Source organism: Euprymna scolopes, chromosome 46 (assembly GCF_053919585.1).
Source record: "Euprymna scolopes isolate OS-2025 chromosome 46, ASM5391958v1, whole genome shotgun sequence".
NCBI classification, from domain to species: Eukaryota; Metazoa; Mollusca; class Cephalopoda; order Sepiida; family Sepiolidae; genus Euprymna; species Euprymna scolopes.
The window spans coordinates 67171736-67194815 of NC_136527.1; the positions used below are offsets into that span (position 1 = coordinate 67171736).

General features: G+C 30.0%; 1 protein-coding gene across 1 annotated transcript; it reads right to left on the bottom strand.

Annotated features, from left to right (window-relative positions):
* Positions 1 to 7909: 7909 nt before the first annotated feature.
* LOC145270776 (uncharacterized) lies at positions 7910 to 20380 on the bottom strand. Its single transcript, XM_080126373.1, has 2 exons — positions 20203 to 20380; positions 7910 to 12908 (listed from the first exon to the last, which is right to left on the bottom strand). The coding sequence occupies exon 2, from the start codon at positions 12205 to 12207 to the stop codon at positions 10744 to 10746; it is 1464 nt and encodes a 487-aa protein (XP_079982499.1). The 5' UTR covers positions 12208 to 12908; positions 20203 to 20380; the 3' UTR covers positions 7910 to 10743.
* Between the last annotated feature and the right edge of the window lie 2700 nt (positions 20381 to 23080).

The following is a 23080-nucleotide window of genomic DNA, read 5'->3' on the forward strand; positions in this document are numbered from 1 at the left end:
TTAAGTGCATAAGTACCAAAAAGGTACGTGAATTTTATTTAATTCGGTATCTTATGAGTTTTATTTATTAATTATCGTTGAAATAATTTCAGAAAACTAATAATTTTTATCAAGTTTTTTTCTTTAAGTAAATTTATTCGGAATTGAAATTCGATTTTCTTTTTTTTAAACATCTTTCACTAGGGTCTGTCAAACGATTGTGAAAAATGGACCGCATGTTTCCATGACGTCAGATTTTTGTTAACTATGCGAACCATGGAAAAGCAGAAGCGACTTAATGATTTTTTTAAACCTTTGTTTATCTTCTTCAAACTGCAATTAATAATTAATCTTTGTTATAATTTTGTTATGTTTTAAGATTTACACAGGTTAATGACTAATAATATTATAAACATTTGTATATTAAATATGAAATACGGTTTTACTGAATGTTCATTTGGTTACCTACGGGGTTCCATATTTTGTTCGGTAAAATAAAAAGAGACAAAAAAATATGAGGGGGGGGGGCTACAAAATGCTTAATATTTGTGCAATAATATTTTCAAATTTGTTTTAATCTGTCGATAAAATAGCTGACAAGAGTCATGTTTATATTAAAACTTAATATTAAAAAAAATAAACACAATTAATTAAAAGTCTATGTTGTAACGGAACATTTTAAAATAATGAAATTTTAATCGCGTTAATCTTTTAAAAATTAATTAATTTTTAGGAAGTTTCTTTTTCTTGGCAATTCAACTAATTATAGTATATATTAATTAGAAAAAACGCTATTAAAAAAAAAGACAATAATATTAAATTGGGGTTTGTATTACTGTACACATAGAGTCGAAAAAGTTGTCAAAAAACAAATATAGAACAAATAAATGTTATCAAAGGCAAGATAAGTTACTTTTCTACCTAACTGGATATAATTCACGTGTTTTTATTCAGTGTAACATGTTTATTCAGCTCGAAAAACATGCAATGTTTACCGATGTATTGGAAAATTCAAAATGGCAGCTGACTGTCTCTCGGAGAGGGTACGTTTGGGAAAAGGTATTATAAATAATAAACTAGACAAAATACTGTTAGAAATTCGCTCAATATATGTTACCGTGACATAAGTTGACATGTATTCGGTTGTTTTCTAACAGTATTTTGTCTAGTTTATTATTTATAATACCTTTTCCCAAATGTACCCTCCCCGAGAGACAGTCGGCTGCCATTTTGAATTTTCCAATACATCGGTAAACATTGCATGTTTTTCGAGCTGAATAAACATGTTACACTGAATAAAAACACGTGAATTATATCCAGTTAGGTAGAAAAGTAACTTATCTTGCCTTTGATAACATTTATTTGTTCTATATTTGTTTTTTTGACAACTTTTTCGAATCTATGTGTACAGTAATACAAACCCTACTTATTTAAACTCTTATGTTTCATAATAAATAGAAATGTCGATAGATTTCAATATATTTTGTTCAAATTTCGAAAAAATAAATATGGGGGGGGGCACTCACTAAAAAAAAAAAAATATTTTCCCGTGTATATTTTACAGAAACTGCATTTCATACGTAATTTAATTCTAAAATGAATAAGTATCGAAAATTTCACGAAAATCTTACCATTAGTTGATTTTTGCTAGATTTTTTAAACACGGGTATGTTTTCACGTTCGAAATGCTTACTACATGGGAACGTTATTTTAAAGCACCAATTATGTAAACACGATTTTCGTCTCGCAATTTCATTATTTTTGTTCGATGAAAAAAAATTTTTTTTTAATATTATTACTAGTTTATTTTGCCCTTCTTTTAAATGGTACACAAGTTATATTGATAATATTAATTTATAATAAAGTTACATCGTTTTACATATAGGAGGGTTAATTCTGTAGTGACTTTTGGTAGTGCCTATTTTTCACTAGAATTTTTTTAATACATAAAGGGATTTAAGAGAGTAAGTTTGGTTTGTTATCTTTCAAAAAAGTTGTGCGCCACTGAAGTAAAAAAAAAAAAAAAAGAACCTAAAAAATTAATTAACTTCAAGTAATTAAAAAAAAAATTTTTTATTACATTTTCACCCCAAATGAGGCACATTGCCACTTTGATGTAGAGGGCTACTATTACGGACATAAGCTACACGGTTATTATGTGAGGAGTTGGGCAGCAAGATGACAGTTCACGTTAAACTTGAACGTCAGTATAGTTGGGGAAGCAGGAACCCACAAGGGAATTCCAAAGTCTAGCAGTTCTGGGGAAGAAACTACAGGAGATCTAAGGATCTCTACTGTGAAGGGGCAGTATTTTGTTGGGGGTATTTATGTAGGGGGGCACAAGTGCTTGTTGTTCGTTGGAGTATTCACCATTAAAGTACTTGTAAAACAGACAGATGGATGCTACATTTGGTTGATGGGACCGACGCTGAAGCTTAGATGACAGTTCAGGACCTATCAGATTGGCGACTCTCTTCTGAACCTTGTCTAGGAGTGAGAAACTAGTAACAGATGCACCCGCCCAAATATGACAACAATACTCCATGCATGGACGAATAGTGGCCTTATAGAGGTACAGGATACTTTCGGGTGTTACTAGTTTTCTAGCACGGTAGAGAGAACCTACCTTCTTTGCAGCGGTCGTGGCAATGCTCTCAATGTAATTGTTCCAACTCATGTTTCCTGTGAAATGTTTTCTCTATCATTAAATCATTTCTCTCTGATAGGCTCATAAGAGTAGTGGTCGATGGACAAAAATCAGAGGCTTGCAGTATTAATGTTGGAGTCCCTCAGGGGTCCATCCTGGGCCCAAAACTCTCTTCTCTGATCTACATCAATGATCTCCCTAAACACATACTTAAATCATTCGGTGACATCTATGCTGATGACACGACCATCTACGGCAACACATCAAAGGCTGTAAATGACAAAGTTATCTCTGATTTTCTCTCCTCTGATCTCGAACGCGTGGTTCAGTGGGGAAAAACATGGCTGGTTACTTTTAATGCATTTAAAACAAAAATCCTATCTTTAAATCATCAACGCTCAGTGCTCAGATCCCCATCTGGCATCAATTGAAATGGATGGCTCTCGTCTAGGAGAAGCCCCATGTTTTGACAAGCTTCTGGGCTTGACCTTTACTCCTGATCTGAAATGGAACACATACATCAAGTCTGTTGCTATGGTCGCTGGAAAGATGGTGGGATCTTTCTACCACTCCAGAAGATATCTCACTACTGATGCAATTCTCTATCTATATAAAAGCCAAGTACGTCCAAGGATGGAATACTGCTGCCATATCTGGACAGGAGCTGCTAAAAACAGCCTATCCTGCATTGACAGAGTACAAAATAGACTTTGTGGCTTAGTGGGGGATGTCTTTTTCTCTTCCCTGCAACCTCTCTTCCACAGAAGAGACATTGCGAGCCTATCTTTGTTTTATCGTTATTTCCATTGCAGGTGCTCGTCTGAACTCCAATTTTTGTTCCTCCCTCAGCAATCTTTTATGAAAAACACCCGTCTAGCTGAATCCACTGTCAAACAATTTTCCCACTCTTTATCTGTGCCTAAATCAAAACGTAGATGCCATGAACAAAGCTTCTTTCTTAGAACTGCACGCCTGTGGAACTCTGTTCCATCTGCCTGCTTCCCACCTGACTACAACCTGGATGTATTCAAGTCCAACGTAAACAAATTCCTGATGAACCGCCTCCTTAAGTAGACACTTTATTAAATCTCCACACTAACGTACTGTACTTGCAATAACCCTTATCCCTGAGTGGCTTCCGGGCCTTGATAAATGGGGACCACCATGTAAAAAAAAAAATCGTTAAGCCGAGGAATTGAAAAGATGTACTTTAAGATAAAAAGTCTTTGCTATTGGTGATACTTATTGGTTAATACTTTTTTGTTTAGCAAGCTTCTTTCAACAAAGAAACGATTATAAGATGTGTTTATTAAAACAAGATGAGTTTGACGGGTGGATGTTGATATTTCAGATGACGACCGGAAAAGCAAGTTCACAGAAAATTTAAATAATTATTTTCATTTAATGTAATTTCAAGTTTTTTTTTTCTTTTTTTAAAAAATTCTTTGTTAATACTTATTTTGTTAAATAAAAAATAATATTTTTTCATTGTCAAAAATGTATTAATATTTTTATCGGACCAAGTAAAGAATAGAGACCGTGTAGCAGAAGACAACGACTGGCATACATTTCAAGCGACACCGACCTTGACATTGGCGTTGGTTCTTTATAAACACGTCAAACGGCAGACATGGCCGAATGTTCGCGAGCAAAATGTTTTAAAAATATATTTAAAAACTTTTTAAGATTTAAAAGAAAAATATATCTTTACAAAACATTTTTTTAATATTAAATATTCACAAGACTTATTAAAAAAACAAACTTTTTTTTTCTATTCACACAAAACTTTTTAATGTAAGAAACAAAAGGAACGTATTTAAACAAAATATATTTTAATAAATGGGCGTCTTTCTGAGTGTGTTTTTTAAAAAAATATATTAAGAGAACTTTTAAATAAAACTAATAAACATAATTATAATTATAACAAAAATAAATAAATAAAAAAGAATGACTTATATTACTTACAAAACATTAAAAACCGACGTTATAACTGAGAATTTTGGACGCTAAAATTTACTTGTATTTAATTTGCGCTTGTGGTAAAGTATAAACGTAGAAAGATTTTTTGTTTTCATTTTTAATAAAAATAAAAGTTATGAAAAGATTTATATCTTGTAATACTACATTTCATCTTTATTTTTAAATTCTTGATTTTTTATACTTGTTGCTTATACTTGTGATTTTATTATGCATGAAAATTGCCTCAGTCTAGACAGATTTTTCTTTCTTTGACCGCCTAAATACATTGCGCTTTAACTAAATATAGAATTGTATTAAAAAACGCAGATGGGGGGGGGCAAACACTTTATATACAAATCAATCTTGGTCGCAAAAACCCGCGAAACATTAAAAAAAATTCGAACAAGTCAGTTATTTTATATTTGTTTTTGCCATTAAAATCTTTGGACCAAGTAAAAAATAGAAACCCTGTAGCAGAAGACGACGGCTGGCGTATATTTCAAGTGACACCGGTGCTTCGACCTTGACATTGGAGTTCGTTGTTTGTAAACACGTCAAATAGCTGACATGGTCGAATGTTCGCGAACAATTTTTAAAAAAAATATATTTACATAATTTTTTAATAATAATAATAATAATAATAATAATAATAATAATAATAATAATAATAATAATAATAATAAAGAAAATAAATAAAAAGAATGAGCGATATTAGTTACAAAACATTGAAAACCGACGTTCTGTGTATTAAAAAATAGATATTTAAAAAAAAAACTTTTAAGTAAAATTATTTAAACAAACGTTTTAATGACAGAGAAAAATATAAAATAACTGACTTATTCGGATTTTGGCAAATGTTTCCTGGGTTTTGTGACCAAGATTAACTTTGTATGTACAGTGTTTTTTTTTTCTTTCTTTACTGTGCGTTTATAATACAATTCAATATTTGTTTAAAGTGCGATGTATATCGGTGCTCAGTAAAGGAACGAAACTCCTTCTAGACCGAGGCAATTTTTATGCATAATAAAATCAAATATAAGCAACAAGTATAAAACAATGGGCAATTAAAAATATATTATTTTATTCACATTTTTATAACTTTTATTTTTATAAAGATAAAATATAGTATCACAAGACACATTTTTTTAAACTTTTATTTTTATTTTAAAAAAAAATTGCTATTTGCTTACTTCTCCACAAGGGCAAATTGAATACAAGTAAGCTTTTAATGTAACGAAATACATTTAAACAATATATATTTAAAGAAATAGATGTTGTGCAGAAATTCTTAGTTTTGACGATTGTGTTGTAATTTATATAGCTCATTCTTTTTCTTTATTTATTTATTATTTGTTTTATTAAAGTGTTGTAAATATATGAAAAACACGCACTCAGAAAGACACCCATATATGTAAATATATTTTGTTTAAATACGTTCGTTTTGTTACTCACATTAAAAAGTTTTGTGTAAATAGAAATTAGTTTTTTTAATCCTTAAAAGTTTTGTAAATAATTACTATTAAACAACTGTTTTGTAAATATATATTTTTTCTTCAAAATCTTAAAAAGTTTTGTAAATATATTTTTTATAAAATTTTGCTCGCGAACGTTCAACCACATCTGCTGTCTTATGTGTTTACATGCGCCAATAGCGCCATGTGGTTGTGTCAATGTTAAGGTCGAATCACCATAGCCACTTAGAATGTGCGCCAATCGGTGTTTCTTCTACAGGGTATCTATTTTTTACTTGGTAAAAAAAATGATATAAATTAAAAAAAAAATTTTCACGTTCTTTTCCTCCTTCAATTTTTTTCCTACACACACACACCGACAAACACTCGGACACACCCGCTAGTCTGTATATATAAAAGGCAAAACGGGCACACACATTTTTGTATGTCCAAGAAAGGCTTTTTTTCACCAGGCTTCTCGACAAGGTTACTATTTTTGAGAACTTTCCTTATTATGACATTGCTAAATTGTAACACTTTTCACTTCCTGTCACGTCATAGCATAGCGGTAAAATGTCAGGTTTTCTTTCATTTTCTTTTTCACCCTTTTGTCACGGGTTCGAGCTTGCCTGCCTAGTAACACTTTTTTTGCTCAACATACATCTACAAACACCCGGGTAATGTCGGGTATGCCCGCTAATATTGTATGAAATATATTTTTATACTGTTACACGTTTTGGTCAGTAAGTTTGTCAAATGTAAACATAGATCGATTGCTGGTATAACTTATCAACTATTCATCGATAACTCGTGATTAAAATAGTTTTAATATCAGCCCGAAAATATCCTGTACCTCTATAAGGCCACCATTCGCCCATGTATGGAGTATTGTTGCCATATTTGGGCTGGTGCATCTACTACTAGTCTCTCGCTCCTGTACAAGGTCCAAAAGAGAGTCGCCAACCTATGTCCTAAACTGTAATCTAAGCTTCGGCCTCTATCCCATCGATGAAATGTTGCATCCCTCTGCCTGTTCTACAAGTACTTTAATGGTGAATGCTCTGACGAACTGCAAACACTTATACTCCCTCGACAAACCCGACAAGCAGCTAAATACTACCCTTTCACAGTAGAGATCCCTAGATGTAAGAGAGCCTTCAACTTCAGTAGTTTCTTCCCCAGAACCGCTAGACTTTGGAACTCCCTTCTGGGACGCTGCTTCCCCAACTGTACTGACATGCAGAAGTTCAAGTGTAATGTGAACCGATATCTTGCTGCCCAACTGCCTACATAATACTCCTGTAGCTTATGTCTTTGATAGTAGTCCCTACATCAAGGTGGCCATGTGCCTTGTTTGGGTGAAAATGTTCTTTAAAAAAAAGTAAGTTTGTCAAATATAAATATAGATTGATTGCTGGTATAACTTCATATAGTCATCTATAACGCGTGATTAAAATGGTTATAATATCAGCCGAAATATAACTTAATATAAACTATATGGAACATTTGCCGATGAGAAAGTGTCATGTTTCTGACGTTTCACCCTAATTTCTTTCTAAAAAAACATAACATTTTGTATCATATCCTACCTGGATAATTATTTTTGTGATTTATCTCATTTTAAAACGTTTATTTAGTTTGAAATACAAATTGTGTCAAATGCTTAACTTACAACGAGAACAAAATGCATAACATGAGCCGGTCATCGGTGAAGTCTCAATAATCGCTGAAAAATCGAAAATTAGAGAAAATACTGATAGAAACTCAATAATTATCAGTATGACATTAAAAGAAGAGGTAGTGTAAAAGCGGTCATTTGATTTGACAATTTTACAAAAGATAAATAAATGTTAAACAAATAATTTTGTTTTAATCTTTTGTATTTCTTTACTTCTCTTTTTGCACAAAAAAAACGATTGTTTTTAACTCGAACTTAAAATTCTATCGCAAAATGAAATAAAAATTTCGATAGTGATTGGACATAACTTTATGTATTACTTCAGTTCCTTTTTTTATTTTAGAAATTGAAATGATTAGAATAACCAAATGTGAATTAAAGCAAAACATTTATTTTTGCAAAGAAGTCACTAATTATCAAGGCACAGAGGTCACTCGAGGATAAAAGTAAAAGAGTGTACAATAGTCAATGGGACAATATCATAGTAACCGTTAGTAGTGTATATTTGGTAAATTGGATTAAGGAGATGGCTCATCAACAACTTGTTTACATTGAAGTTGAAAATAACCATATTGGAGTCAGTTGAAAAGCAAACAAACGGAAGAGAGTTCCACAGATGTGCAATTCTAAGAAATAAAGAATCTACATTTAGGTTTATGCACAGAGTGGGGGAAATTATTGATAGTGTTTTCAGCAACACGAGTGTTTCTCATGAATGTTTGGCGAGAGAGGACAATAGATTGGAGCTCAGACGGCAAGAAAATAACGATAAAGTAGAGACAAGCTCGCAACGTCTCTTCTTTGAGAAAGAGGTTACAGGGAAGAGAAAAGAGCATCCCCTACTAGGCTACAAAGTCTATTTTGAACTCTGTCAAGGCAGAATAAGGTTTTTCTTCTAGCGCCTGCCCAGATGTGACAAAATACTCCATCCTTGGACGTACCTGGCTCTTATAGGAAGAGTATTGCATCAGCAAGTAGATTTCTTCTGGATCGATAGAAGGATCCCACCATTTTATCAATGATCTTGGCAACGGATTTGATGTACGTGTTCAATTTTAGATCAGGAGTAAAGGTCAAGCACACAAGCTTGTCAAAACATGGAGCATCTCCAAGCCGAGTCATTCATTTTAATTGATGCCAGACGGGGACAAAGCGGCAATGATGTAAAGACAGAAGCTTGGTTTTAAATGCATTAAAAGTAATCAGCCACTTTTTCCCATTGTACCACGCGCTCAAAATCAGAGGAGAGAGAATCAGCTGTAAGAATTGCATAGTCATAATGAATGGTGTGCGAGTTATATTCAAATGTCCTTTCATATATATGTCCCCAGAACTTGCTGTTACACTAGACATCCAATTTTTTACAGATGATTCACTTGAGTAATTTCCATACTTGATTGTGTCGCAATGTATTTCCCAGCAAATCATTTAACACAAATTTAGCTTGACAAAGTCTTCTGGCTTTTAATATTTAACTTCAGTTGAATATAAGGCATGAAAGTGGCACTCCCATGCAGTTTACACTTGATTTTCCATGAGTATAATTTAAATCTGAAAGGGCGTTATTTGTATTTTGCTCTATTAAAGCTATAGTCATTCAGTATATTCACATAAATACCAACAGCATTTCTTGCAGGTGTGTCCGGCATGACAATGTCTGATGTAAAGGTCTACTATTTTTTATATGTCCTTCGCTACATGTTTATGATAGAACATGGTCTCATTTCTTTTTGATGTTATGCATGAAAATTCATGCTCCTAGATGATTGTCGATCTGTCCGACTAAATATATCCACAAATTTTCTTACGAACTAAGTGATTTTTATCTTCTAAAGGTTACAGCATATAAACGCAACTTACACTGGATGTTTCTATAGAAGAGTCTATTCGGACAAGATACCTCCTGTTGTGTTGTTTTGTCCTAATAACATATCCTCTGAATGTTTCCTTTTATCAGAATCTATTAACTTCATCCTAATCAATTGCTTATCTCCCTTGTTCAATCATAGTATCATAACTGTTTCAGCTAGTAATCCAATCCATCAGATGATCAAGCTTATAAAATACTCATAAATACTGAGTTCTTGTTTTGTTTTTTTCAAATCCAGCAAGAGAGTGGGTAGCACATCAGTGATAGAGGACCTCAACGCAGTTGATGAGATCCAACACACATCTTATTCACTCTGATTTGGCCGTTCCTACCGGGGAATGCTTAAGTAGATAACCAGAATGTTTTTCCAAGCTAAAGTACTTTCCTCTATAGCGCTGGATTTTCACATTTCACTTTACGACCCTTGTGTCACATCATACCGCTGTGGGAGGGAAATACATAACTTTACTTCTTTGTTATCTATCTTAGACAATGATTAACTACATTTCGACGGTTAAAATTTTGTAGTTACCTTTTACCAGATTTCTATTAATCTTAGTTGATATCGGCTCAAATATGTTGTGAGAGAAAAAAACATGAGGATAGCAAGATGGAATGATGAAGAGTTTATACAGAAAATTCTTCAGTTCCACAAATACGAAGATTTCAGTCATGCAAAACATTGTCTTAAACATTCTGCGTCAGATATTTTTCTCTTCTAGAAATTTCTTTATACAGCATGATCCCATCAACAAACTGAGTCTTGTTAGTTCAGTGGCATTGAGATGGGTGATCAATCAAGTTTCATGATTGAATATACATTTTCTGGTGGCAAGACATGCATGTTTTCGTTGTTGAACTTTACAACTTTTTGTCAGGATGCTTACGTTTTCAACAAAGTTCAGCAACATTGAAATGTATGATCAATTAAGAATACAAAATAAATGCGTAAATAATATCAACATTCGGTATTAAATTCTTTCAATAGAGAGTTTAAATCATACAATTTTCGAGAACAGTACAGTTGTATGCCAGGATGCTTAGATTCTCTAGTTCCATATAGAAGAAACTGCATTATTTGTCATTGATGAGACCAGTCGTCTTCATAAAAGTTTTGGTCCATAGTATGTTAACATATGGGATTACAAATCTGACCTTACTAAACATGCTGGATGTCAGATGGATCACTAATATGGGATCGCATATGTTTCTTTAAACTTGATGAAGCTGTAAATGATGAAGGACACACTTCACAAGAATATGGTTTCTCTCCGGTGTGTGTTGGCATGTGTGATTTCACACCAGATGTTCCTGAAAATGATTTACCACAAATTTCACAAGAATAAGGTTTCTCTCCTGTATGAACTCGGTTGTGTTTTCTTACATCAGATGCAAATGTAAACGATTTGCCACAAACTTCGCAAGAATAAGGTTTCACCCCAGTGTGTGTTGTAATATGGCTTTTAAAACTAGCTTTGTACGTAAATGCTTTATTACATATTTCACAATGATAAGGTTTTTCACTAGCATGGACCGGCATGTGTATATTTAAATCAGATTTTCTTGCAAATGATTTACTACATATTTCACAAGAATATGGTTTCTCTCCTGTGTGAGTCCGGACATGTAATCTTACGTCATATTTACTTGCACAGGATTTACCACAAATTTCACAATAGGGTTTCTCTCTTGTGTGAATTTGAGCGTGTAATATTTTTTCATATTTACTTGTACATAATTTACCACAAACTCCACAAGAATATTGTTTCTTTCCAGCATGTATTTTCATGTGTCGATCTATATGACATTTTCTTGCAATTGATTTACCACAAACTTCACAAGAATATTCTTTCTTTCCAGCGTGCATTTTCATGTGTCGATCTACATGACATTTTCTTGCAAATGATTTACTGCAAACATCACACGAATAAGGTTTCTCTCCAGTGTGTGTTCGGATGTGTCTTTTTAACAAATATGGTCTTATAAACGATTTATTACAAACGTCACAAGAATAAGGTTTCTTGTCTGTGTGAGTTCGCATGTGTACTGTTGCTTCATATTGTTGTGTAAATGATCTACCACAAACTTCACAAGAAAAGTTTTTATGAACAGGATGGATCCGTCTGTGCATTTGTAAATTTGATCTGCTCGTGAATGAAGAGTTGCATACTGCACAATTATACGATTTTTCTTCAGTATTTGATTTTGTGTGCATTTTCATATGTCTATTCATATTAGATAAGGTTGTAAATGATGAAGCGCACATTTCACAAGAATATGGTTTCTCTCCAGTATGTGACCGGATGTGGACGTTTAAATCGTTCTTTTGTGTAAATGATTTACCACAAACTTCACAAGAATGAGGTTTCTCTTTAGTGTGGCTCGGCATGTGATGTTTTAATTTAGCTTTTGTTTTAAACATTTTACCACAAGTTTCACAATAAAAAGGTTTCTCAGAGTGAATCGCCATGTGTACTTTAATCGCATTAAGTCTTTTAAATGATTTACCACAAGTTTCACAAGAATACGGTTTCTCTTCCGAATGGGTTGTCCTATGTTGTATTAAATGCCATCTTGTTTGAAATAATTTACCACATATTCCACAAGAATAAGGTTCCTCCATTTTGGATTTTATTTAAGTTAATTGGCAAAGGGGGATTTTTCTCTAAAAATAACATATATTTCTATATAATATATAGTTATGGTACAAAATAGTTTTTAATGAAATAATTTGACAAAAATTGTAAAGAATTGAAATATTTTTTGATGAGTTAATCAATAAGCACGCATTCTGAATAGTACAAAGACTAAGTGGTAGAATTTTTGGTAACTAATTAATATACAGTTTCATGCAAGGAATGAAATGATTTTATCGTTTTATGATGAACTTGCATTTTTTTCAATTCAATTTTTTATTTCACATTTTAATCTTTTAATTTTGATGCTTTTCAATTTTTATAAATTTTATTTTTCAATGAATTGAACCCATAAAAGTTTGCTATGAAAAATCAAGGTGAGTCTTCCCGAGGTTTATACTAGAGTTCAATTCCTTAGTTTTTCAACTAAAGTTCAAATGTATAAACCAGAAGAATTTTTGCTAACTAATAAATATACCTTTCCACACAAGGAATGAAATAATAGTTTTTATCATTTCATGATGAACGAATAATGTTTTTTTTGCGTCAATGTTTTCAATTTCACATTTTAAATGATGAGATGTAAATTTCACAAACATAAATAAGTTCTCCGTCCAGTTTATCCGTCTTTAAGATTTATTTTCGTGAATCTGTTTAATAAATGTCTATTTTCTCCAATAGCTGTTTCCTGTAAATAAATTAAAAATGTCATTTATTTATTAATTAATTAATATAGGAAACAGAGAATAATTATATTAAAACATGGTTCACAGAAATTTTTGTTTTGACAATAGTTCTTGGTATTAGGTACTTATGACATATGAGCAGGAGTAAGTTTAAAATCTAAACATGATTTAACCAATTGCATTTCTAACTCTATATTTTAGTTCAGTTAATTCTCTTATTCACATGAAATTCAAATTGAATGCATCAGATTTCTATGAGATTTTTGTTTATCTTTCAAACGTTGTGTAATTAAATCAGCAAAGAATAATAATTCTCATTTCTTATGGTTTATCTTTATTGTGTTCTTGTTTTCGTCTTGCTCGATTCCAGGACAAGAATTCATCTGGTCTGGTGGAGGATGAAACTTTGTGCTGTTAATTGAACATGAACATTTCGTTGTATAGTCAACATTTTTTAAACATGAACATTTCGTTAAATTTAAATGTTTTTTCTTAATTTCTGAATTCATCAAATTCTACCTTTAATTCTTAGAATATCTCAAATTTTGTACGTCATTCAATCATATAGTAGATAGCAATGTTCTGCTATAATATAGCAATTTTCTTAGTTTACATGGTTTTTTGCTATAATGTAATAATTTGTTTTTGTGTAAAATATGACTTTTAGTAGTTTTTTCATTAGAAAACACCAGTAAAAATTTTACAAATAGTAATCCAATGAGGATCTAATTTTTTATCATCAAACAAACTAGTTAATAATTGGTATTGTTAAATTTACCAACAAATTAGTCAGAATTTTCAATAATTTTCATTATATTACATAAAGTTTATTAAATTAATTTTTAATAAATACTGTACAAGTGACATGATTATTTCTTGAATATTTTTATCTAACATAATTAATTGGATTCCGAAAATATTTCACCAAAAGCAAAAACAAAAGCAAATGATTAATATTTATTTATTCAATTATTTTGACCAATAATTCTGCTTCGACTGATCATTTCGACTGAAAAACATTGAGTTTTCCAATAAAGAATTATATTTTTGATCTAATCTTGAAGTGTTATATTAATCTTTGAATAAAATAAATTTCTCAAAGAGTTAGTACAAATCCAGAGTTTAACTAACAATAGAATAGCCATTACATTTAATAAATTAAGAAAAACACATTTTAAAATTGATGTTTCCAAATATTCAGAAAATGACTTTTTTTGTGAATCAATGTTTTTGCAATAATTTTCAATTTTATTCAGTAAAGTTTCTCTTCAATTTCTTGCATGGTTAAATGTTAGTATCCTATTCATTAGCATTGCTTTATTTTATACATATTCCATTACATTATATAACCTGTTTTAAATTTGTTTTATATTTTTAATCTGAAATAATCATCTCAAATGAAGAAATTCATTTAGATAGGATATGGTCACCAGGCCATTTTAAATTGTTAATAAGACCTACATTTGAGTTCTTGCACCCATGCAAACATTATGACGTTAAAAGCTTTCTTATTTGAAAAAACATTATAACAATACTAGATACAAAACTAAACAGAATAAGATTCAGTAAAAATAAAACTTAACTTGCACCAACCATTTTCTTATATAAAAATATAAGATAATGTATTTTCCAAAACGAAAAGCACATGAGATATTATATTTAAAAAAAAAAATATTTTTGCAATTCTTTGAGATGAGGATTCATAATTTGTGTATTCTTTTTGTGGACTGTTATCTTCACAATTGTTGTTGTTTTACTAGGTTTCGGTCAAAGAATCCCCAGACCTTCTTCAGCCAATTAACCATGATGGCATAGAATTGTTGAGTCTTTTAACTGTACCCCAGTAATTACTACCTTCTGTACTTGTTGTCTTACCACATTTTGACCAACTAATCTTTTTACTTAGTTTTTTTCCTTAGTTTTAACAAACTAATATTTTTCCTTAGTTTTGACCAACTAATATTTTCCCTTAGTTTTAACCAAATAATCTTTTTCCTTAGTTTTAACCAACTATTCTTTTTCCTTAGTTTTAACCAACTAATCTTTATCCTTAGTTTTAACCAACTAATATTTTCCTTAGTTTTAGCCAACTAATTTTCTGGCCTTCTTGTAGGCATATTGTGAATAAATGATGTTGAGTTTCTATATTTCCATGTGATCATTTTCTTAAGATAGCGGTTTCAATTCCATCCACGTAAGCCTGAGCATTAGTTGGCCAAAACTAAGGCTGAAGCAATAACCATAAAGAGCAGTTATTAATGGGGATACAGGTACTCAGCATTCCTATCGCATTGCAGTTAATCACCTGAAGAAGTGTTATGAACAGAATAAGTTATCTATCGAAATTTGTAGCTAGTTATCTATCAATCTAGCTATCTATCCAACTGGAGAGGTAAACAACAGATGGATATGATGATGTTTTCATACATCCTGTCAAAATATAACAAAGCTAGATAATAGATAATTTACTGAAAGGATCTTATTAGCTGACATGACACCCTCCACACACAGACGCACATTATGAAAGTTAAATAAAAACTGAATCCAATTATCATCCTGGAGTGAAAATCTTTCATCCACCAGGGTTCAGCTTCCCTCCAAGAAGATGAATAGACCAGTGAATACAAGATATGTTGGACATGACACTCACACATATGCATATAAATTTAGGCGATCATGGAACATAAAACGTGTATATATATATATATCCCACAACATAACACAAAACGTATACAACCGTTTACATGCGGGTTAACATAATGTAACAGAAGGCCAGAGGGAGATTTTGCCAAAACGTTGTGAAACAACAAATATAATGATAAAGATAACAGTCAAGAATAAAAATGAATGCAGCTGACACGTTATGTAGGATAAATATTTATATGTAATATTATTAATTGGATTTACATAACTATTAGTCAAAAACAGAAGCACATTTTTTGACAGAATTGAAATGATTTATGTTGTATCTGATAAAACAATTCTGATGTTCAATTGTAATGCATCATGAAAATTATGTATCTGATTAGAACATATGATTTAAGATTAATATTACATATATGAGAACATATAGCAGTGTCAGAAATTGTCAGTAAAAATTTGAAGTAAACAATGGGATATTTAGACTTACTGTCTTTCGAAGCTTATAAATTCTTGAAAAATGTAATTCAAACCCTAATTTTTTTAATTAAAAGGCGAAAAGACCAAAGTTTTTAAAATAACAGGTTTAATAGCAAATTATGGAACATTTGTTTGTTAAATCGGTTTTTCTTAAAAAAGATTTAAAAAAACCAACGAAATTTTACTTCCTTCAAGTATAAAAAATATATATAAATTCCCAAACGTCTTTACCTATAAAAACTAGTATTCGATGAGTAGTTCAATCGTTCATTGTTAAGAATTTATCCATATTTTTACTTATATTCCATGTCCTTCTTAAATAAAATACTTTTTTAAACAAGGATTAAAAACAAACGTGAACTCATTTTTTTTAAAACTGTTCAAATAAAGGGAGACAAGTCTTATTTTATTCGCCTTTATAATGCGGCGCATAGAAGGGACATAAATTATATGTCTTTTTAATGCGTACTGTAAACCAAATTTAGTATTTCGGTCCTCCGTACTTAAAAAAAGGAAATTATTCACTTATAAGTTTTTATTGTTAAACAAACAAAAAAAAACTGTTGACCGATTTTTTTTTATTCTTTTAATGAAATACACGAGTTTTTGATTGATATATTTTAATACTTCTTTATCGACTGATTTTTTGTTTTTTATATATCTAAAAAAGAAAACATTTTATGAAATAGAAAAAAATTGTTGTAAGCATCCCATATTTACTTGATATTCTAAGTATAACATAAGCTTCCACTGAAAAATAAATTCAACGTGGGTCTTTTAAAAAATCGTTTTACACTTTGCACTTTACAGGTAAATTTCCAAAAAATATTTTTTTTTTTGTTTTAAATTACAATATATTATTTATTGATCTTTTATCTTCAATTTGTGATATATAAAACTTTGGTACATAAATTAATTATTTAAATTTAAATAGACATTCAAAAATGGGTGGGGTGGGGGTGAATTACAAAAAAAGTTTGTCCAAAAAATTATTTGGTTTATTGGAAAGAGCATAACATTCCACATTGGCCCTGAAAATATTGTAAAAATTGAACCAATAGACAAATTTTCATAGGTTTTTAAAGTTTAAAAATTGAAAAATATTTAACTCGTAAAATTCAATTGATTTCATTACAAGGTGTATCAGAATTTGGTGGGAATTTTTGACACCCCTATAACGAAATAAAATATAAAAAAACTCGTAATTTCTCTTTTAAAAGTGGGTTGTTTATTTTCTTTAGGGATTATACTTTCAAAATAAACTATTAAAGTTGTATAAAAAGTAATAAACATATTTAAAAAAAAAAACAGTAATGAAATCAATTGAATTTTACGAGTTAAGTATTTTTCAATTTTTAAACTTTAAAAACTTTTTCGATTGATTAAATGTTTACGATATTTTCAGGGTCAATGTGAAATTTTATGCTCTTTCCAATAAACTGAATATAATATTTTAGACAAACGTTTTTTTTAATTCACGCCTCCCCCATTTTGAAAAATCTATTAAAAAGTAATTAATTAACGCACCAAAGTTGTATTTGTCACAAATTGAAGAAAAAAGATCAATAAATAATATATTCAAATTTAAAACAAACAAAAAATGGTGTTTTTTAGTAAGTTACCTGTACAGTCCGAAGTTTAAAACCTTTATTCTTAAAAACCATATTGTGTTTTTTTTTTGTTTTGTAATGAAAACTTTATTCCTCCTCCTTTAATTGAAAGAAAAATAGGGTTTGAATTACAGTTTTCGAGTAGTTATAAGTTTGGAAAGACAGGGGGTCGAATTATTCAATATATTTCACGCATTCGTAAGGTCAGTTTCTGACAAACTTATTTCATTACGTATAAAAATAAAAATGGCTGCATGAAGACGTGCCGGAACTTTGTAAACACTCTTTTTTTTTAAATAAAAAATAACATTTCTATTATTTTTTAAACAACTTTAATGATTTATTTTGGAAGTATATTTAATAAAAAAAAATAAACAACACATTTTAAGAGAAAATGCGAGTTTTTAAAAAATATTTTATCACAGTTTTGTGTGAGGGGTGTCAAAAATTCCCTCAAAATTCTGATACACCTAGAGAACATATATATCTAAGCTAATAAATCAAAGTTTTTGTGGAAAAAATACGCAGATGACAACGTATACGACATTGGACACCTCAGACCTAGAATTTTTTTATAGCTTTTACAAAAATATATTGAATTTATCTAATGTCAAGAAATAATCTTTTTATAAGTTTTGGAATTCATGCTAACTTCGACATGATGACATGTATGTACGTAATAATGTTTTCACCTGAAGTGTGTTGGTTGAAAGTAGGCACCGCCAAAACTGGGGGGGGGCAGGTCAGTACTTTTTGACGGACCGTCTTTTGAAAAATCTACCAAAAATCAGGTAATTATCCGATCAATACGAAATTTTCAGCGATTATTAGGAGAAGAATGAACTTTATAACAGTATACTTATTTTTCATAAACGATATTTATATATATATATATTTTTTTTTGCTTACATCCCCCCTTGTTTTGAAGTGGGAACAAATATGCTTAAAATAATCATCTGAAACTGAACAAAACATTTTGTGTTGTTGTAAGGGATAGAATTATAGATTAAAAAAAAAATTGTTTGCATACCTTATTTTGACGTCTGAATATCAGAACTTCGATTGTGCTTAATTATCCCGCTTTTGAGTTTTGAAGTGTGAAATTCGGTGAATATGTTAAGTAAAATAATTAATTTAAGTTAAGCAAAACAAAACAAAAAAATTTTTTAATATTTATACGAAAAAAGGCATTTTTAAATTTTTGATCAATAAATTAACAATTTTTTTTTTAGCGAGCCGAATAATGCATGACCATTATTAAACAGGGCATGCTTTGAATAATCAATACAAAAAAATAATCGATAAATATTGTGCCCTTTGTGTTAAAAATAGCATCATTTTTTTCGATCCCATTTGAAAACGTTTGCCGCCTTTCGACTACGGTGGACCAAACGCGCTGAAATAATTTTTTTTTATTCTGCTTTAAATTGCCCCCCCCCCATTTTGGGGAGCCTGGCCCCTACACACATACACATTAAAAACCAAACATACAAATGGTCACCCATCTGGTACTGGCCAGCCTCAGCTTAATAATACATTGAAATTTTTATCACTGAAAAATAAGTTTTTTTGGCCTGTTTGGTCTTCCATAGTTTTCTTCTTATAAAACGCAAACGTAAACAGAGTCGATCTAGACTCTACATTGACGCGAAATATCTAGTTACCTATATGAATAAGTGGAATTATTTGAAATTCAGGTACTTATATTATAATATTTTTGCATATTCTCTTATAAAATCATCCTAAATCTTAGTTAGACAATAAATAAATAAATTAATTATTTCAAAAACCTTTTTTTTTTTTTTTTAAATATTTAAGTACGTTTTTTGTGCAAGACAAAAAATGTCAATTGTTAACTTTTTGCGAAAATTTAACATTTAAAATTTAATTAAAAATAGTAGAAAAAGTTTTACATTATTCTGTTTTCTATATGATAAAATTCAGGGGTTTATCTTTCTGGAAAAAAAAGTTACTCAGAAATAATGAATTTTAATAAATGTAATTTAGTTTTAAAAAACAACAACAACTTGATTTTGCGACCATTTTTGGCGGTGCCTAGTTGAAAGCATCACTAATCTGCACAAACATCAAATTCTTTTTCGATTGTATCAAGAGTAAATATTTTAAAACGAAGAGTTTTTTTTTTATTCGAATATAACATTTAATCGTAAAATAAGAACAATTAACAAAGTTGAAATAAAGTTTTATTGCATTTTTTTTACATTTGTTAACTATACTGTTCTAAGACCTAAAAGTTCTTGTTTGTTTTTCTAACTCGAACTTCAATTATTAATCAGTTTAACTTAATTGAGGAAATTCGAATATTAGGAAACAATAAAAACGAATTAAATTGAATTATTTTAAATTCTTTTGGATTCATAAAATTTAAACATTTATAAGGAACGCGATGAAGGTGCAGAATAGTTAACATTTTTTTAAAAAAAAGTCTTATTACAAAAATCATTCATTACATTTTTAATTACTTTGTTGCCATACATGATAGATGTTTTTTACTCGAACTTAAAATTCAATCAATGAAAACAATTTCGTTAATGATTGGACTTACCTTTACGGATTTCGGTTATTTTATTTGTTTCCTCGCAAAAAATTTCTTTCCGACAAATTCGTTCATTAGAGAAAAATAGGGAATTAGCAAGAGAGATAATTCAATATAAAATCAGAAATTCAATACAAAATATTACAAAAAACAAAAACAAAAAAAACTCATAGTCTTCGGTGTACTTTGAATAAGCACTAATAATAAATGTGGCGTAACGGAAGAAACGTCGCGGCGTGAATAAAAAACCGGTGTAAATTGAAAATCCCACATCGGCCTTAAAATGTTCCGCTATTGGAGCACGACGAGACCGGGTTACATATTGTTTTAGTTAAAAAAAAGTAACAATAGAAATGTTTTGACCAAATTTTTATTTAGAAAAAAAATATTTTACAAAAATAAGTAATAATAATAAAAAATGAACAGTTTAAGTGTTTTTTTTTTCACTGTTTTGAAATTTGTTTTTAGTATTATAAAAATATATTTATGAAATGATTATTGACTTCTTTATTTAAAAAATACAAAAATTAATTGTTGTTTTTTTATTGTTTCAGTTTTTTTTTTTTTTTTACCGTTTTTATTTTACAAATAGGTACGGGAAAAATGAATGCCGATGCTCCAAATGTATGAACTTTGACCTCTTCCTTTATTTTAAAATTCACCCCAAATCAGGAAATAAACCAATTTTAATGAAAATACCTTTACTAATGTTATGGTTTTCAGTAGTAAAAAAAAAAGAAAAGAATTTATTTTTTTTTTTTTTATATATATATAAATAAAGCATCGGATTTTGTAACAATAAAAAAAAACCCACAGGAACATTACGAAAAAAGACCCCTAAGTCCTATTAATGAATTCGATATAACTTGAAGAAAAATGAATTTATCGAACTACCGATATTATCATTGAATTAAGCATTGTTTATTTAATATTTTCGCACACACAAAATATTATAATAGCAAAAATAGTTCTACTTTTTTTTAATTACAGATTTTGCATAATTTGTACATGCAATATTTTAATAATTTTCTTGCTCGCAAGAATGTAAAACTTTCGGAGTAACATATTTTTAATATAATCTCGAAAAATAATTTAAAAAAAAATTATTTAAAACCAAGAACATAAACATAATTGAATTAAAAAATGATAAAAATTGATACAAACATTCAGAATAGGTATGTACGGATGCACGTCTGGAGGAAAAAAGAAATCTGACACCCCTACCTCCTTTTACTATCATGACTTCATTTTGAAACAGCGTTTTGATAGCTGACCTTACGAATGCGTGAAAAAATATTGAATAATTCGACCCCATGTCTTTCCAAGCTTATAACTACTCGAAAAATGTAATTCAAACCCTATTTTTTTTAAATTAAAGTAGCAAGGACCAAGTTTAATAATAAAAAAATAACAGGTTTAATAGCAAACTATGCAATACTTGTTGTTTTTTTAATCGGTTTTCTTTAAAGGATTTGAAGAAAAAAAAAACGAAATTTAACTTAGGTCGATTAAAAAAAAACGATATAAATAAAAAACAAAAACACTTACCTTTAAAAATTACTAATCAATGTGTAGTTGCATTCTTCATTGTTAAGAATTTATCCATATTTATATTTTAAAATCCATTAAATTTTTTTTTAAAAAAGAACTTTTTAAACGCCTATTTGAAACCCCCCCCCATCATGCAAACATTTTACGTTTTTTATTTAAAACCGGAAATAGTTATTATTATTATTATTATTATTATTATTATTATTATTATTATTATTATTATTATTATTATTGTTTTGAAGTACAGGTGGACAGAAGGAAGTAAAAACCACACGTTCGCGTTAGCCGTCTACATTTGCGCGTAAAGAAATTTGTGCCTCCATACCTGAAAACTAGTAACATTTTATTTATAATTTTTGTTGCGTATAGCTAAACCCCCACCAGCCCACCACTGCCCTCACTAGCCCTCTCCGGTTTCTATAGAACTCTCCTAAAAAAGGAGGAGGACAAGTTCTTGTAACATGGCCGCTCAATAAAGCTGCTATTATATTTTAACTTCTGTGTCGTCTTCGCTCTGATACTAACCCGTGAACGTAACAGTAATAACTGGAGAGCTTATTAACTTTTTAAATTTCAAATAAAAGTAAAATAGTTCACTATAAATCAGCGATCGAATTGTTACTTAAATGACTTTCACTCTTTAAAAATTCTTCTACATTAATTATTTTTATACTATTACTAGCATTTCAGCCCGGCGTTGCCCGGGTGTTTGCAAAAAAAGAGCAAAAAAAAAGAGTAAATTTTTTTTTAATTTGGCCCCTATTATGACCCCTTAAAATTTATAGTTTCGGGCTCAAATCACTTTATTAAGTTAGATCCAGGTTCAAGGAACCTATACCTAAAATTTCAAGTGTCTAGACCCAAAATTGTCGGAGGAGTTTGGTAGAGTTCTTAAAGGTCAAATCGTTGAAATTTGACCCCTTAACAGCCAAATTTCTGGCTGACACCCGTCACATCGATTTTCCCAAATCTCAGTACCCGGCATTTCAAATTTCGAGTCTATAGACTAAAAATTGACAGAGTTATTGCGTAGGGAAATGTACACAGACAGACAGACAGACAGACACGTTCACTTTTATAGATATATAGATTAAATTCTTTTACAATAATTTCAATTATTAAATTCTATCTTAACTTAAAAAATTAGAAAATTCTTTTACAATATAATTTTTTATACTAATAATTATTAAATACTCAGTTATTAAATTCTTTTCCAATAATTGCAATTTTTAAATTTTATCAATATTTTATAGTAATGAAGTCAATATTTCGCTATCCAATCAAATGGGATTTTTTCAACCGGTGTAATATGACTTCGTTCCATTTTTTCCTTCAT

Bases quoted from the DNA above. Each gene is read 5' to 3' on its own strand.
- LOC145270776 (XM_080126373.1), bottom strand. From the start codon at position 12,207: ATGGAGGAACCTTATTCTTGTGGAATATGTGGTAAATTATTTCAAACA.